Source organism: Aythya fuligula, chromosome 8, assembly GCF_009819795.1.
Source record: "Aythya fuligula isolate bAytFul2 chromosome 8, bAytFul2.pri, whole genome shotgun sequence".
NCBI classification, from domain to species: domain Eukaryota; kingdom Metazoa; phylum Chordata; class Aves; order Anseriformes; family Anatidae; genus Aythya; species Aythya fuligula.
In genome coordinates, this window is record NC_045566.1 from 30,606,584 (window position 1) to 30,623,204 (window position 16,621).

General features: G+C 39.5%; 1 protein-coding gene across 4 annotated transcripts in view; it reads right to left on the bottom strand.

The window, feature by feature from the left end:
* Nucleotides 1-3,335: 3,335 nt before the first annotated feature.
* Nucleotides 3,336-16,621, bottom strand: part of SLC44A3 (solute carrier family 44 member 3) — a 40,719-nt gene continuing 27,433 nt past the window's right edge. For 3 of the 4 annotated variants that reach the window (XM_032192538.1, XM_032192535.1, XM_032192537.1), the window contains 3 exons: nucleotides 7,620-7,757; nucleotides 6,874-7,110; nucleotides 3,336-5,053 (listed from right to left, as the gene is read on the bottom strand). In XM_032192538.1, coding sequence (XP_032048429.1) covers nucleotides 4,937-5,053; nucleotides 6,874-7,110; nucleotides 7,620-7,757 — 492 coding nt within the window. In that variant the 3' untranslated portion in view covers nucleotides 3,336-4,936. The remainder of the gene's footprint in view (nucleotides 5,054-6,873; nucleotides 7,111-7,619; nucleotides 7,758-16,621) is intronic. The other variant, XM_032192536.1, reaches the window with a different exon arrangement.

Below are 16,621 nucleotides of genomic sequence, written 5' to 3' on the forward strand. Positions count from 1 at the left end.
TCCATGGGATTTAGTCTAACAACCTTGTAAAAATCTCTTGTGAGTGAGTGACAGTGACTTAACAGGAAAGGAATGTAGCTCCTTTACAGCAGAGTTCAGTTCCCCTCTACGTTACTGTGAGATTAAAACCAAAGATCCTTAGATGTTCGCTAAATCCCTGCTCTTCTTTCAAGGCAAATGAGGAACTGCAGATACTTAACACTAACTCTACTTCAGCCTATAACCTTCCTTCATACCATTATTTTGAGAAATTAAAAGACACTTGCTTTAAAAGGTGAAATGAGATATCCAGATCTTCATTTCCGCTGGTCTGCAGTCTGAATTCTTTAGAAATAAAGCTCTGATAATAGTAACTAAATTGAAAACGTTTTTGTCCTTGCCATAAAATACAGATAGGCTGTACTAATTTACCCGGGCTCCTTGCAACGGGAGAAAAAAGAAGCTTCTATCAAGGGCAGGGGGAATTTCACTAGTCATAAATTCTGTGAATAATAGAAGGTATTTTAACATGTAAGTTTGAGACTTGTATGAGATTCTTCCCTCAAGACAAAATTTTGTGCTTTGCTCCATTAAGTTTATTTTCAGGTGTGGTGACTTTACTTCCAACTGACTTATTTGATGAGTAAGCGTTAAGCTTATTTATTTCATATAATTTAAATTAGGAAGGACCTCTGGAGGTCATTGGTCCAAGCCCTGCATGTAGGGCAAGAGAATTACCAAGATGTCTGTTCAGACCTGCTTTTCCTGACCTATACTGTACTTCCCCCCTTCAAGACAATAGCATTTAACAATTTAGAACTAGGTTATTAAATGCTGAAAAGCAGTGCTATAATTGACAACAAAAGCTTTGCTATTTTCATAGTTTGGGTGAAGTTAGGATCTCTTTTGAAAGCCTGACCCATGCCTTCCTGCTATTTCTGATGCCCCAAATGATGTGTTAAACCACTTGCACATATTTATTATGTATGTACTTGAAAGGAGGCCCAAAACAATATGCAAATTGTTCTCAGCACACCTGTTCCTTTCATGCACAGAGGTACACAATGGAATCATAACTAAATTGAGTTTGAAGAAGACACCAAGCAAGACTAGATACAAAACTTCCCTGCTTAAAACAAAAAAACTGTAATATGTAGCTATTTTCCAGTATGCAGAAACACCGTCTAATAGTCCCCATCTCTCTCTTTTTTTTTTTTTTTTTTAAAGGGAAGTAATTTCAGAAGTACCTTCCATTCCTCGGAATCCAGTCTTCTGTAGGTGCAGGAAATAGCATCAGTCAGTCTAGAAGGGTCCATGTGCTGTTGGGCTGCCTTATGGGGCAGACATTGCAAACACCAGAAGTGACTTGGACAAGTACCAGTACACGCAGTAGTACTAACTACACTCTCATGAGCTCTGCCTGCCTTCCTACACCCACCCCTGCACCTACTCCAGCCTGGTTTACAGTTGCCTGACTAGGTATCCTGCAGGGGAGGACAGCAGTAACGAGCGCTAAATAGCATCAGCTTCCCTATGGGTGCTTTATGCTTTTTACTCAGGTGAAGATTCTTGCAACATTTGGAGACTGTTGACATAATTACTAGAAGAATGTATATGATTAGGAAGTCTTGTGTTGCACCTGAAAGCTATAAAGCTATGCTTTCTGTACAAAATATAGTTAAAAGGTAAACATTCTGAACTGTTCTGTAAAATTATACCTGACTGAAAACATTCTGTTATCACAGTTGTAACTTCTGGACTACAGGCAGTACAGCACTGCTTAAATGAAACACACTCAAGTACAGTTTAACTGTGATTTTCAATAATTTCCTTCTTTGAAATACACACCGAACTTGCTAGTAAGCATCTAAAAGTCCTTTCTCCATGCAGTAACTGCACTGAAGGCAATGATACTGAATCATAATTGCAATGAACATAACCACAGAATTATTGAGACTGAAAGGTACCCCTGGAAGTTATCTAGAGAGTGTCCAGCGTAAGGACTGTCTGAAAATGGAGATACATTTCTTGAAATGTCCCCTCCTTTCTTCCACCACTCAGTTGAGTTCTGAGTCAAGGGCCAAAACATGCAGTGTGAGTATCAAATACAAATTGGGGAAAAAATAATGCACAGTAACTGGTTTTTCTAACTTCCAAGGCAATCTACTATGCTTTGTAAATTGTGAAACATCATTTTTACATTGTGCAGACGCTATAATTTGCAAACAATCTTACCGAGACCTGTGGAAGAAGAAAGAATTTTTCCCTCTGTAAGTACTATATCTGCACACTTTCTCAATATTAAAGTGCTATTGCTTATTCAGTGTAATTTTCAGTTGCCACAGCATCCACAAACACAAGCACCAGAAGTACCCAAGTGTATAGTTTAAAATAATGATGAGGTAGTGAGTCACAGCCAAGCAGATCAGCAACCTCACCTGCCAGCCAGAAAGCAATTAATCTTTCTTTTTCTTTCCCATCATCCATCCCTTATCCTTCCACTTCTTGAAGTGGCTCATATTAAAGTAGACAGGTTATTTAAACGAGGAATAAGCAGCCACTATTTCTTAGCATCCACGGGCAAATAACTAGTCTCCTTTCAGCAGCAGATCAGATAACAGTATTCAGATGAAAATAGATTTGACATTCTGACCATCAATGAGCTTTACTATTCTGTACATGTATGTCACTTCCAAGCTGTGACTAATCAGAGGTTTAGCAGTATATTCTACGGGCCTTATTCGTTACAGCAGTTTCAGTCACTTAACTTGCAGTAATGTCTTGCTTCCTGATGTGCAGCATACTGAAATCCCTACCTAGTTGGAGTCATCTTCCCACCTCAAACCTCTCTTCAAAGAGAGAAAGAATAAAATCATGTTGCACTAAATAAAATCTAAAACTAACCCCATACCCAGAACAAGGTGGACCGTGAAAGTGTTTTATAAACAGTCCAAGTATGAAGTTTAAACAGACCTCAAATCTGCTCACAAGAAAACAGTTTTTCTTCTTAAACTGCATCTAAACTTACCTTCTTTCCCTCTTCTGATTTAAAGCCCTGTCAGTCACCTCTACATTCCTCCATGATACTGTGTATTTCATATCCATGTTTCAACTAACACTTATTCATAAATTATTATTTATGTTATCCTTTTATCTCATTTCTGTTCAGCCACCACTTCTTTGTCAAGCTTTAAATCCAGCTACAATTTGTATTTGCTTTGTCTTTTCAATTGCAAAGAAAAGGTAGTTGTTTATTTACACACACAAAAAAAGCCATTCCTCATCTGCCCTTTGAAGAGGAGCCAATGGATGGTTTATGACACTGACTTGTGAAGCCCATTCCCAATAGAGTCTAATTACAACAATGACAGGTACCTCATAACTATTAATTATCTTGACTACAGAGAGTTTCCATCAATGAGCTCAGTGCCATTCCTTAATTGGATGCACTGTCTGTTCAGATATACTGAATAAATCAGGAAACAACTGGAGTGCTCCTCTGCAAATGTTTCTACATTTTCTGATCCAGGCACAACCAGCCCAGAGAAGCATGATAAGAAAAAAAAAACAAACAAACACATGTTGAATGACATGCTACAAAGGTAAAAAGGACAGCTCTGTGGTCTTGTAAACTCAGTATTTTTAGCTAAAGGACATAGAAATTTATGAGGAATTTGTTTATTAACAACTTTCATAGACTATCATAACAATTCTATTAATAAAAATAAGATATGCTGACATGAAACACATTATTCATACAAATAGATGGTCATTTTACCAGTGCAACAGATTTAACAGAGATTTACAGACCTAATAGTTACTTTGTCCTGGGTTATTGGTAACCTGTACTTTTTTTCTGCAACTGTTTTTGCTATTGCTGGTTTGCCTTCATACTTCCTGGTGTACTTCACATTCAAGTCTACAAACAGAGAAAAAAGGAATCAAGCAATGTGTAACACTGCTCCTGTTACTGCATTTATATGCCTGAAAAAGTAAACTGGGAAAATAATTACGGTTCTTTTGTGTCTTATATCTGCAGTCATCTCTTAGGGACCAGAAACCCCCCAGTTTCTGTGCTTGCCAAAAAATTACTGAAGAATACATTAACAGACACACACACACAGTGAAAAGAACAAGTATTATACACTGAAGCAGTGCCCTCTAGCCCACCTGCCTACAGCAGAACGCCCACAAACAGTGGAGAGTACCCTCGAGCCTGGGACTTCTTCAAAGTAGACAAGAAAAATCACCACAGTCTCTGTGCCCCCGTAACAAGTAGCTAGGACGCAAGATGCTAGTAGTAACGTGGAGCAGGAGCTGGTGCCAGAGTAGCTGCTGCATCTTTCTCCAGCAGCCCTGGCTTAGCGCCCTGGCGCTGGGGTAAAATCGCCCCAGATTCTCAGCTGGTGGGGCAGTTCCTCAGCTCAGGCAGTGTGCAGACCTCAGATGGCAGCTGGTGAGCTTTCACTCTCGGGACATTCCCGTGCTTGGGTGTGGGAGAACACTCCCTTCTAGCGTCTCAGCTTTTTTACCCCAGCATAAACCAGAGGCAATAAATACTTAATTACTGTAGAGGACATGCCAGGGTGGGGGTGGGGGGAGAAGAAAGGGTAGGCATCTAAGCTCTAACTTTACAGTTCTGGGAAGAGTTCACAAAATCAAGCAGCCTGCTGCTGTTCTGACTTTCCTACAGCAGGCATGTGAAGGACTATCCAAAGAGGATTGCTCTCCCATCACCTTGCAATTGTCTGATTTTTCTCATCCTCTGCTGGGCACACTGGGGAACGGGAAGAAGGATGAGTGTAAGTATTTCATCCTTCCATTTTGTACCAGCAGAGGGGTTCCTGAGGACTGAAAGCAATGAAGGGAAATGTTTGTCGCTGTGAAACATCAGAAGACACAACAGTCTACATCTTTTCTTCAGGACATAAAGGCAAACAGCAGCTGGCAGACAAGTTCACAGCCCATATTCCCTCCTCACCATAGGTTGGAGCTCTGTCCCAACTTCGTTGTCACGTCTCATGGTTCTGTGTTTATGCCCTTCTGTTAAGTTGTTACTCTGATTCACAAACATCTACAAACAAAAAGCAGGGTGAGATCATTTGGGAATGCGAACCATTATGTAAACAAAATAAAATAAAATAACAGCCTTGTAAAGGAAGACAGTTAACCTGGGGCTATGAAACTAGCTGGTCCCTAGCTGGATGACACTGAGTGATACTGGGAGGCACTCTGCAGGGTGATGAAAGAAGCTGAATAGGATGAAACAAGAATCCCTCATACTTTCTCTACTGCAGCAATGAGAGCTCTGGCTGTCTGAAATCACTCACCCAGCTCTCCGTCTATTGCCACATATCATCCTGAGGGCCACAGAGCCTCCTTTCCACCCCCAGATGTTTATCACCCAACTGTAACACAGATGCCACACATAAATGCCTTCATGTGTTGGGAAACTCCAAGCCCTTCTCTATGTGATGAAACATACTCTTGGTCGTGCAATGAGGAGGAGTCTGGATGTGCTGCCCCCAGTTTTTCCATACAAGGTTATACTGCCTGCCCTGCTTGCAAGACTCGCCCCTGCGGGAAGTCCTCTTCACCCCAGACCCCAGGGAATGGCTAACTACAAAGAATTAAGAGTTAATCCAGAGTTAAAGAAAAACTACCACAAAGTTTGGAAGTGGAAAAAGGAAAGCCTCTATTTGTTTCATTAAGGAGAATTGGCTTAAGAAGTATTCTAGCATTTGGCAAAACAGAGGAAGAAGAACAGAGGTCAAGGCTTCAGAGTTTTCCATTAAGTAACATATTCCTATTCAGGACATGTGCTTAAGTACTGTTCTGAATCAAGGCCAAAGAATAACCATCTGCTTTCTTCTGTAAAAAGGGTTAAGCCTATTTTTAGGCTGCCTTTTTATTGTTTTTGTTTTCAACAAAATTCTAAGAACATTACAGGAAATCTAATAGCAGCATAAAAACAAACAAACAAACAAAACCAAAACCAACCAACCAAACCAAAGCAAACAAAACCAAACCAAACCAACCAACCAAACAAAAAACAGTTCTTCTGACACTGCCCTGAAGAAATCCTTCCAGAAGATTCACATCATCTGAGCTAGTCTGTCCGGCTGCTAAGACTTTCGTTGTTGCATGGTTTATGAAAAAATGGACAGGACAGGCAAAAATAGTATGAAAGGAAAAAAAGCTTCCACATTTCCAATATTCATATGAAAGGGATGGCGTGTATACATTCAAATGCTCCAGATGCAGCTGTTAACTAAAGCTCTCCATCATTATTAGCTATGCAATGATTCTCCATGGGAAGCTTGCAGTTCAATACAGTAATTATCAGGGTAGAGACAGAACAGTCAGTCCAGAGACAGAAGGATTTAATCAAGAAACATAGGACAGTATTTTGGCAAAAGAATCTATATATGTATGAAGGAAAGCAACTCAAGTTTGAATCGAGTTTGTTCAAAACTACAGTATCCACAAGATGTATATGAATACCTGACCTGCTACAAGCTCCTTGTTCTTTATTTTTGTTCCTTGCTGTACAGAAAGTCAAAATGGACATAAACATCTAATCTTAGGGCATACTGTGGATAGTACTGCAGCGAGCTCAGCTATTTATTTATATATTTACTAAACCTTAAGAAGTCAGCCATTGCCTATAGGTAGCAGATCACAGCTAGCACACAGGGGCCAGAGGGAGGAGTTCATTTATTTCCATTTTTAAACTCACCTTTTTAATTTGCATCCCTGAGCCCATCCTGTTCTAAGGGCTTGGAAAAGAAATCAGATGGATTAAGAGTTCAGATTAATAGGTCATGGGGAAAGAGAGAATCCCCAAAAGCTCAGAACGGCTCAGACAACTTTGCTGTTATCAGTGGGGCTTACCAACAGTTCCTGATCTATGAAGTACGGCTTCTCTGCAGATCCATCATTTGTTTCCATATCAACAGCAAAGCAAAGGAACATGGCATCCAGCGTCACTTCAAACACAGACAGGAAGCTGTGGGACATCAGGTAGGCAAAAAATCCAACCAGCAACAGAGGAACTACCCAAGCTTGCAGCTCCTGATGGTAGTTAAATGCCATCAATCCTCCAAAAACAGTAAAACATACAACAAACACCTGTAAAGGGCACCGAGAGACAAATGCAGCCTTATTAATAATCACATGATTTGTTTCTTTGTTTTCCTGAGAAACATAAAACAAACAAACAAACAAAAAAAAACCACCAAAATCCTCAGGCAAATTACAGCTAGTATTTTAAAAGAACATCTCATCTGAGAGATGGCTATGCAGTTTTTGGAAAATAGTTGCCACATTCTGTATTCAATTCAGTGTGCAAATTTTGTATGGCAGCGGCAATCTACTATATATTTACCAAAGACTGTGCATCAGAAACCGCAAGAGTGGCACCAAGGACACTACTTTAACACAAATAAGTAACTCAGTAAAAGCTATGAAAAGGATTAAGTTCCTTAAAATTATCCTCTCTACCAAACTCATTTTACAGCATTAACAACACCGAGTTTAACAAGAATATTACCTTATTTGAGCTTAAAGCCTTATTTACTTTTGGTACAAGAAACAGAATCATACCCTGATTATTCACCTCAGCCTTTTCCTACTCTTACCTTTCCTAGAAATATGATAAAATCTCCACAACAACTAATGGATGCAAATTCAGCAGAACTCTTCGCCAAAATACGGACAGCATCCTTTGCTGATGTACAAAAACTTGTTCCATTTATGGCAGTAGTTGTGTATACATGCTGAAATGAGAGAAGACAACAATGCAATGTGAGATGAAAGACCCTTTTAATCTAGATTTTACTTCTACAAAAATGAAAAGCTTTAAACATGATTTGGAAATGCTGACTTTGTGAATAAAAAAAAAAGTTATTTTGCATAAAATGACAACTTTATTTCAAGTGACTAGAGTAACTATGCTTCTACTGTCAAATAGTTTTTTTTTTTTTACATCATTTCCACCATTAGCAAATGCTGTAACAGGGATGAAGTAAGTTTCTAAACCGATCTTTATCCAATTTATTTTAAACCACCAAAATTCTCTACCCTAATTTTTTGTTAATTAATTTAACATAGTTACCACAAAACACTTATCTGAATCATGCTATTTGAACTTACTTATTTTCCTTGTATCTACCTTCCACAACTGCTGGAAACCTATACATGCAGAACAATCAAGCTATGTAGTGATCAAGTAATTTAAAAGTTGATTATTAAAAAGGTTTTATGCACTGCCCTTTTAGACAATTCATATGCTACTGAAATTCAAGCTTATGGCTACAGCCATAAAATAAAACCATCGCATAAAAAATGAAAACAATTATGACAATGATTGTAAAAAAACAGTTAAAGGACTAGACCAGTGAAGAATCTTGTCACTAAAAATAATAATAATAATTTTAACAGACAGTAGGGGCAATCAAAGGTATCAGGAATATTATAAGATTTCCCTTTGTGGAAATTGGCCAATGCATGTGGGATGGCCTTCTTGGACTGGATTATTTTAGCACCTGTTCTGGATAAGTTGACACACCTGTCCCATTTATGGAACTCCTCAATAAGGCTTTGAAACAGCATCCAAAGTATCAGCTAGGAATAACAGCACTCAGGATACCTGAAATATTTGCTGAACTTTGCCAGCAAGTCTTATGAATAGTTTCCCTTTTCTCAAAATATTAGAAGGTGGATTATGTCGCAAGATATTAGTTACATCTGGTACATTCAGAAGAACCGCAGTGTGCAAGGGATTACTGTTTTGAAGGAATTTATATACCCGAACATGTACTGAAGTGCTTAGATTACTTTCTGCTACACGTAGAAGCAGAAAAAAATGATTTGCTAAAAGTGAATTATATTGGCCTACTACAAAACAGTTCCTGTTCAAAAATCTGTTTTTTCTTACAAATCAAAATATAAAACAGCTTCAGATATCTCAAGGCACAGAAAATTATTTCTGCAGAGTCCCGTTTTATCCCAACTTCTGTAATAAACCGTAGTGTAGCAAAGCTATATTGACATTACTGTATCTTAAACTATTGCACAGAAAGAAATTAAACACAAAGATCCTTTGTATCTTCATTTTTAATATTATTTATTTTATATATAGCAAACGACTTATTTCCTCTGATTAGTAAGCAAAACAAAGAGTATAAGCAGTGACATCCTGTAAGCACTGTACTTATATCATACCTAATGCATCTGTAGATGGAAAAAATACAACCAGAAACCATGGATTTATTGCCCACTATGAGGAAAAAATACATAAAAATAAAGATTCCCCTGAACTCTACAGAAACATGTAGACTATTTGCATAAAAATCTGTTTAAACAAGCAAGTTCTCTCCATTCCAAAATAAGAAAAAACGCCTTCAGTACAGCTTTCATTTACACCATCCTGTGCAGTGCTGCCCTGGGGCCTGCAGGCAGCCTGCCCCTTGGCGCATCCATCCCTTGGGCTTCCCAGTCGCCCACACCCCTGAAAGAGAGGCAGCCTCATCCCACCTGCCTCACGAAGCCTGGCTGCTTGGCAAGGAAAGCAGGCAGCCTGCCAACTCGCCCTCCCCAGGGTGGAAGGCGATCAGATCAGCAGGCCCAGGGCAGCCCCGCTGGGCCTCCCCCTGCCCAGGGCACTGCCACCAGGTTCAGGGAGGGCGGCCTCAAATCAGGCTCCCTCTCTGCCTTCTGTCTCTGGCTGTCACTGCATTTTTCAAACACGGATAATACACCTATCTTTATAACATGCTGTGAATTAAGGCTGCTTCATTGTTCCCCTTAACAGACAGGAAACTGAGACACAAAGTGGAAAAATTGGTTTTGTAAGTTTGTTGCTGTCCCTTAAGAACTGAATTCACAGAGCAGATCCTGATCTGGTGAGGTCAGTATACATTTTGCCAATAAATTAAATACAGATTCTGTATTCATTATAAACTGAAAGAAAAAAAAAAGTTCTGTTTTAAAGATTAAAAAGAATGCTGAAAATGCATGTGCATTTGTACAAACACTGTACCAAACCTTAAAATAAACAACCACTTGTTCACATTCTGGAATTAGCCACTTCGGTATCTGAGGAATGTGCCATGAAAAGAATTTCTGATATTTATTAACTAGAACAGTTTTCTTGGAAGAACTGGAGAACAATGCTAGAGACTGAATACTACCTGCATAGGCATTTGTGTTGCTACAAACCAGCTAATAAGAAGTGGAACTTATAACAATTACAACTTCAACAAATACAACCATCAACTAATAACACATAAGCAAGAGACACAGCCAGGTGGTAATCCAACATTACAGAAGAGGCACAGAAATGAATGAACTAGAAGGCTACAAAAGTAGACATTGGCATGGGTGAAGTACGAATGTTACTAGTAAAAGCTGAAGACTGAGTCAAGCGATCTTTGGGGAAAAAATACATTTTCAAACTCAGAGTTGCACAGAAACTAGTTCAAATGATTTCTCATCCTTACCCACCAAAGAATAACTAACACATAAGCTACTCCCAATATTTGCAAATGATTTTGGACTTTGGACTAAGAAGCTTAGCTCTCCCGTTTATTTTCTACTTGCAGGGATTGCAACCCATTCATTTTCAAAGAAAAGATAGTTGTGAAGGATAAGATGGCAGACTGCAGTCACATAAGAGCCTGCTATCATTTAGAAACAGACTATTCAAATGTGTTTTTTTTTCCTACCAGTTGTATTCTCTTTCCTCATGCACAAAAGCTTTAGTGGAATTGGAAATGTGTGAGAGAAGGGCAGCAGGAATGATCCAAAAGGTATGGAATGTCTTCTGTCTGGGGAACTACTGAGTGCACCAGACTCCACTGTCTGGAAAAGAGATGACTGAAGTAGGATGCGGTAAGAGGGCTACAAAAGCACGAGAAATATGGAGAGTAGGTAGGATTCGATGCTTACTGTTTTTTCTAATGCAAGGACTAGGCAGAGTGGGTAACCATATGAAGCAGCAGGAACCAAATTTGAAAACAGATGACTGCTCTTCTCACTGTATCCTGTAAGTTGTGAGCTCCTGGCCAAAGGATGCTCTCTAGCCGCTAAAAGTTCCTGTGAGCTCAAGGGAGCTCAAGTTCAGGGAAAAGGGATCCACTGAGAGATACTAACCACACAGAAACCACACTCAGCTCAGGATGTTCCTAGGCCTAAAACAGATTCAGAAACAGCACTGGATACAGGGAAACACACACTCTTTATGGCTTTGCAGCTACTCACAGCCACTGTTGGAGATGGGTCACCAACCTAGGCAGAGGTTCTACCTGGCCCAATAAAGCTGTTATATACTTACACTTTGCTTAATGCATCGATGTTTTACAGTGGTAGTCTCTGCTGCAGTGACAAGCAAGTACTAATAGCATTGATAGCATACCACGGATCAGCAAGCATGGGAGACAGAGCGTGAGGAGGTGTCTCTATCCTTGCACCATCGAGTCGGTACTGTGTCACCAATTTTGTGAAGAACACAAGCCTCTTCTGGCTTGGAGCCTGGGAACTAGACACTGGTTTCTCAGTGTCAGGAGGAATAAATAAGGAATGTGATTGTTTACATATTTCCAAATACCACACTATGCAAAAAAGAATTTTAAAGAATACATCCTTCTGTGCTTCACAACACAGAATGTCAAGGGTCTTGGAAAAACTGACCTGCCAGTTTCATGAGAAAGGCACTGTGGCTCAGATCCAGCCCATAAGTTCCCCAACTGTTGAGAATAGTTGCTACTTTGTGTAACAGCTGAATTCAGTCTTCCATTCTAGGACTTGCTTTAATAAAATGAGCTTGGGGAAAGACCGGATTGCCATAGCAACAGAATCCTTTTAAAAAAGAAGCAGGAGACATGCTGGTCTCACATCCCATTTCAGCTTTTTCTGCTCTACTGATATTTTCAGCCTGATCCAACCTGCTTGTTGCTGCCAACTCCCTTGGGGGCTGTCCTGGCTATCTACACCCACTACAGTGCCATGCAGCTCAGCCAGGGCTTTTAAACGTCCTAGCTTGCAAGTGCCACAGCTGCCATAGGATTTTCCTCAGAAAACAAAATCTAGTGGTAGCAAGTGGAAGTGACGTTTCTGTGGCTGCTGTACAGGCCTTTAGTGACCCAGTGGGACAGCTGTATCATGACTCTCAGGTGGTGGGGGGAAATTGGAGCAATGCGGGCCTGTGAGGCCCTGCTGAGGAGATGAAGACATGTAAAACTGGAACAGACATTCAGGCACTCCAGTCCCTGGCTATTTCAAGCTATCATGCTACTCAATTTCTTCTATTAAGTGGAAAGCTCCCTCTTTAAACTACTTAGGGCTTTTCCCTCTCCCAGCCCTCGCATTTGGATCTATTCCAGACCATTGTCCCTCTGGTCCTTAGGATCCTTCTTCCAATTTCTAGACAACTCAGGAACTCATGAACAGCCTACAACTACTCATTCTTCTGCTTATCTTGTGTTGGATCTTACCGTTCCCTGCCGTTTCTCTTCCTGATGCACTCAGAGATGGTAAGTCCTGCTCTGACCCTTTATTTGTAAGGGTAGACACACCAGGATATCCCAGTCCCATCTTGTGAGGTAAGATTGTGAGGTTTACTGCCTAAAACCAGCAACCTGAACAAAGGCCATACCTTCCCATACCTTCTCCAGGACTGAATCTGCCACTTCTGCGGCCATCTCAATAACCAACTAATAGCCATTGTCCTGCAAAAGACAAACACACGGAGAACACTCTCGTCCATCACTTCCCCAGTGAGCACACAGCTAATACTGAAACTGTTATTTCTGATTCTTAGGCTAATCACTAATTATAAGAAACTCGACAAAAGCCTCCTGATTTTTTTCCAAGCAGTCCAAAAAGCTCAGCTTTGCATTCCACCTTACATTTGCAACCTGGACTTGCTGGAAAATACCTTGTCCTTTAACTTCCCTTGTTTTCTACTCTGTCACGTACTCCCTCCACAGGTGTCATCCAGCGGGTACAATCAACACAGCTTTCTCCTGGGTTTGTAGTTGGGTGTTCTCTCCTGCAGCACCTCACTGCTAGCACTCTTACTGCAGAGAACCTGCTCTAAGTGCCCATTGCATCATGATTACATTATTACTGGAGTCACTTAACTGTAGCTTCTGCAATATTAGCGTGACAGTGTTTCCATTAGGGAGTTCTTAAATAAAAACAAACTGAACGTGGTCTGGGAGTTGTTCAGAATTGCCCTGCTTAAGAGCACTAAATTAGTGTTCAGTTGTTTCACTGCATCCCATCCCCCTCAATTTTTATTTATTTATTTTTTTAAAAAAGTGGGAGAAGGGAGAGAAGAAAAGCATCAAAGCAAGAACAGGTCATTCTCATTCATCTCTGTGCCCCACATGGTTCACCCTATGAAGCAAGGAAAGACCTGCAATATTTATCTCCCATTACTGCATATTTTAAAAGTTTTTAGAGGGAAAACAAACATATTTAAAACAACATTTCACCAAAGACTGATGTTTTAGCCAGTATTTTCAAGATGATTGAAAGTTTAGCTTCACATCTAGAAGAAACTTGGCCAGTAACATTAAAGGGCAGTATTGGTTTTGGGAAGAAAAAAGAAGTATTTGATGGTGTGAGGCACAATATCTTTGGCAGCGCACAGGAGAATTGTACTTACATTAGCATGCCTGAATTTTGGTTTTATCTACGTCATTTCTCCAGAAGGCATTTAAGCACAGCCTCCTGATAGGCTTCCATCCAAAGTTTAAGAGACAACTAACTACCATGGATATATGACCAACAGACAGACTTGCTTCTGTTTTTTCACACTAGACAGTTGCTGGCTTTCAGTGTCACTCAAGGGTCTCAGTAGGAGCAAACGCAGGCGATCACACCATGTCATTCACCAGGAATGGCTACCACAGGGCTCGGAAGGCTACGCAGCACGAAGCTGTGCTGAGAAAAACAGAGAAACCACATACACTCAGCAGCTCCAGAAATCCATGTGCTGCACTGTGGAGCGGTTGCCTGCCAACTGGCTGCAGATGAACCCAGTGCAGACACAGAAAAGCAGAATTATCCTGAAATAGATATATTGTTAAAAATGTCATTGCAACAAGGCTGTAAAGAAAAAAAGTGACTGCTTTGATGTATCAAAAGTTAAGATTTTGCCATAACAATTTAAGAGAGCAGGAGACAGACAGACCTTGTAGCTCCCAGACCACATAAAGAAAACAGTATACTCTTTTTATGGAAGAGAAATTTCAATCTCCCAGATTTTACTTGAGATGATTGGATATGTTTATCTGGAACATACTGAAACTATCAGAGCCAGAAGATGAAAAATCTGTGGTAATTCTGACAAGTGTTGGCAAACAGAACTGTCAAGTAAGGATAATGACTTTATATTCACAAAGCACTTTTCATCCAGATAGAACCCAGAGTGCTTTACAATTGTTACTAATGGATTATACACACACATGAATCACTTTGCCCATGACTGAAATGGAACAGCTTAAGGAGTGAACTGTTTAACAGCACATAGCAACACTACACCACAGTTTAGCACAGGATCCAGTTGCATATCCAAAAGAAATTTAGGAAGGCAGAATGTAATTATCCACATTGCAATCTGAACAGGATACTGGTTTACATTATTCCTCCTGCAACGACCGCCACTGGAAATACAGGAACTGTCAGCATCAAGTGCAGCATCTGTCATGACAGGAAGATGACAGGGTACCTTTTTGGCCCTGTTCAACTTAAATTGCAAGAGAGCTGAACACAATTTAGCTGACCAAGGAGAGAAGGAATCTCTTCAGGAATACACACAACAATCAAAGTTAGTGTTATACCCCTCCTGAAAGACAGCACATCAGCCCATTGGCAACGTAACAGGGCACTTGGTTCACACTGCATGGGAAGAAAGAAGCTCACACACTATCACCAATGTTACTTCCTCCAACACCTATTTATCATCTGCAAGTTTCCCAGAGAGAAAACAAGGTGCTCTGCTTAATCTGATTATACTAGTGAATGAAAGAGCAAGAAAGGATTTAAAATATCTAAGCAATACAACAACAGGTTGAAGAAAATAATGCAGAAGTGATGGGGAAGGTTTTTTAAGTTTCCAGGTAATTATATGATTATTACAATGGTGAATGTAATAGTGGGATAAAAGGCAAAAGCACAGTAAGGAATGTTAATGAGCTTTGGACTGACTTTTGTAACAGCTGTTCCGCATTTCTATAATTTCAACTCATAGAAAAATCAAAATCTAAACTTAAAAATACATTCAAAATGTTAGATACATATGCATATGTAAAAGCAACTTTTTAAAAGTCCCTAAAGTCCAACGCTTGAGTCCATGTTTAACAGCAATGTGAAATTTCAAGGCTGTACCCAACTTTCACTGATCTCAGTGAGCACTCTTAAATTCAACACTTGAGTTAATCAAACTGTATGTTAAGCTTCTTAAAACTAGTTATTTTTTTCCACAAATACTTGCAATCTTAGTCAACACTTTTATTTTTAATAGCCTTGAATATATTCTTTATAGAAAAAAAAACATTAATTGCCCTATGAAATGCCATAATCTGAGAACATTACCCTTTCAGACAGATAAAATTTCTATCAAAATCTTACGGAATGTTCTTGCTTTTGTTCTCTGTCTCCCAAACTGCCCCAGATTTGAAGCTTGTGTAGCACCATCATCTTTGCTAAACTGACGTTCAAACAGACAATTATCTAGCAGCAAACACAATACTAAGATCACTAGGCTAAAAAACACAACTTGTATAGAAATAAATTTGCCTACAATAGATTAGGAAACAGGAAATCTTTTAAGGGAACAAGAGATACAATACAGCCTTCTGAAACAAAAGAAAGTACATTACTGTAATTAATTCTCCTTTTAGCAAACACATACCATACAACAGCTGGAGAAAGTAAACACTGTGATGCTGGCTATCTCTTTGAAAGGCAGGAAGCCAAAGGGAAAGGGTGACTACAAACGGGAAGCCTGGAGTTAAAACGAACTCTAAGATTCCTCGCCGAGTCAGTGACCATAAGAACTAACTAAAAAATTAAGTCTGGAAAATTCATCGGCTAGAACCAGAGATTTTACCGCACAAGTATTTAATCTAAGGTGAACTCAGTGAAAAATGTTCTTTTCATAGTTGTCCAGGATTAAGCTTTATTTATGCAACTACTTTAGAATGAGAAATCTGACCCTTTATCAGCATTGTCTTGTTTACTTCACTGCTGCTCTTAGCAATGAGAACAAAGAAAGCAATAGTTAGAGTTATGAATCAGCAAGAACATCTGATTCCTTGTCACATTAATAATATCACAGCCACCAGAGATAACAAAAGGGGACTGACAAAGAGAAGAATTAACTATTTACAATGATGTACATAGAACTTGGAGAAATATTCATAAATCTGGAGAAAAGGATCAGAAAGGAAAGAGTATCAGAAAACCTGCTGCATGTCATAAGTCATTCATTTCCAATAAAAGCACTTTTGAAACAAAACTGCTAACAAAACAAAGAAGTCCTTCAAATGCAGAGCATTATATCATCTGGCTTTTTGATCATGGATTATATTCCCAGATATTTTGATAATGGAAATCAGCCAAGACTTCAGTT